We start from the raw sequence: 1683 nt of genomic DNA, 5'->3' as shown, positions 1-1683 counted from the left end.
AGGAGTGGAATGGAAACGACTTACCAGAACCTCCAAAAAACAGCATGTCAATCTGTTCCAAAAGATAAATGCAGAAAGTGTTGATCTGCGGAAAGAGCCCGAGCAGGGAAATGGCAGGAAAGCAGTACAAAAACCCTGAAATGGGCAAACGGAGGGGTGGTGAGTGTGCGGACTGTCGCCAGGCTTCTCGCTGCAGATCTGCCTCCCTCCCCCTCCAGAGTCCCCAGCCAGGAACACCTGGAGGCAACCCCAGACCCCCCTCCCAGGGGAAGCTCTGGAGCTCTCCCGGGGAAACCAAATGCGGGTGGGCCAGATGGGCCAAAGACCACAGGGCTGCTCTTCAGCGTGGAAGAGCAGATCTGGAGTTGGGGCAGACGAGGGCGGGACAAAGAGGACTCGGGAGCTACAGGAACATGCAGAACAAAGGACAGTAGCCGGGGTTCCCTCCCTGCGTGGGATAGACGAGTGAGAACTGGGGGCGAGGGGCTCCTTGCTTTGTGCTTCTGTGACTGCAAGCACTTGAGTGACTCAGTGTCCTACTTTCCAAACACCCACTGGAACCTGGAGCTGAGTCGGAGCTCAATACGCCCACAGGGGAGTCAGTCTGGGAGCGAGCGTGGTGCTTAACTGAGGAGGGGCAGCCCTCCGGGATGAGGGACGCTGCTTCCAAGGTGCATGGGGTCACCTGGCAGGTGCAGGTGGCCCTGCTGAGGAGAGGAGTGGAAACACCCCCCAGCATCCCGGCCATGCACCTGTTCAAACTGGTGAAACGCGTATGAGTTATAACTCAGTGTTTCACAGAGGTGACCTGTCCTCTCTTGCTTAACTCTCCTCCAGTTGGGTTTCATAGAAATGCAGAATCTCCCGCTAGCAGAACTGTAACACATCCGTCTTCCTTTCTGACCCAAGTTATTGGGAGGAATGTCGGTGAAGGTTGATATGGGTAAACCTTAATTAAACTGAGGAAATTTGATTTGAAATCCAATATGTCTAGACATTGGAACTTTGCCCTAAAACCGTACGTAAACCAGCGCACACTGGGAGTCGGGATGGTGAGAGAGAGCGATTCAGCTCTTTCTGAGAAATGGGAAATGTGGTGCAATTGTAGGGATGAGAGTATTTGGATGCCCCATTCTCTTTTTAACAGTTGGTTAAAAGTCAGTATGGGACAAATCCCTCTGCAACAAGCACTAAGGGACGGTTCCAACTCTTTGTGAAAGTAAAAGTTTACATAACAAACATGGCTGTGAAGATAGGGCCCTTGCTGGGGTTGGAGCTGTGTTTTGATACACGGGTTGATTTTGTTGTCATGGTTTTTGCAGCAGGATTTTAACCCTATTGTAAAAACCCAGAGACCTGAAAGTAGTTCATTCCTCCAAGTAGATCATGAGAAACAAATACTTATCTGCTAGACATGACCATGTAGGACACAGTTCCTTTCTCAGTTTTTATAAATGGAATTCAGGGATATGAAAGGAAAGATACAAGAAATACACAGAAATGTAATTATAGAACATATAGTCGTAAACGTCAAAATTTTAATCCATATAATTTCAAGCAAACCGAGTAGGTCCTCTTCTCTTAATTTGGGGGCTCAAAACCCAGCAATGAAGATTGTGTGCTCTGCTGTGTCCTGCAGTCCCAGGATGTGGGAGGGACGACACAGTGGGATTCTGTTATCTC

At 49.3% G+C, this 1683-nt stretch overlaps 1 protein-coding gene across 1 annotated transcript in view; it reads right to left on the bottom strand.

Moving 5' to 3' along the window:
* LOC103603099 (pecanex-like protein 2) overlaps positions 1-1683 on the bottom strand; it is a gene marked incomplete at its 3' end in the record, with an annotated part of 149955 nt that overhangs the window by 37331 nt on the left and 110941 nt on the right. Inside the window, exon 16 of the mRNA XM_008587574.1 lies at positions 25-135. Within this exon, the coding sequence (XP_008585796.1) occupies positions 25-135 (111 nt within the window). The remainder of the gene's footprint in view (positions 1-24; positions 136-1683) is intronic.

Source organism: Galeopterus variegatus, unplaced genomic scaffold, assembly GCF_000696425.1.
Source record: "Galeopterus variegatus unplaced genomic scaffold, G_variegatus-3.0.2 Scaffold4442, whole genome shotgun sequence".
Taxonomy (NCBI): Eukaryota; Metazoa; Chordata; class Mammalia; order Dermoptera; family Cynocephalidae; genus Galeopterus; species Galeopterus variegatus.
The sequence above is the reverse complement of the archived record's forward strand: the minus strand, read 5'-3'. Positions and strand labels throughout refer to the sequence as shown.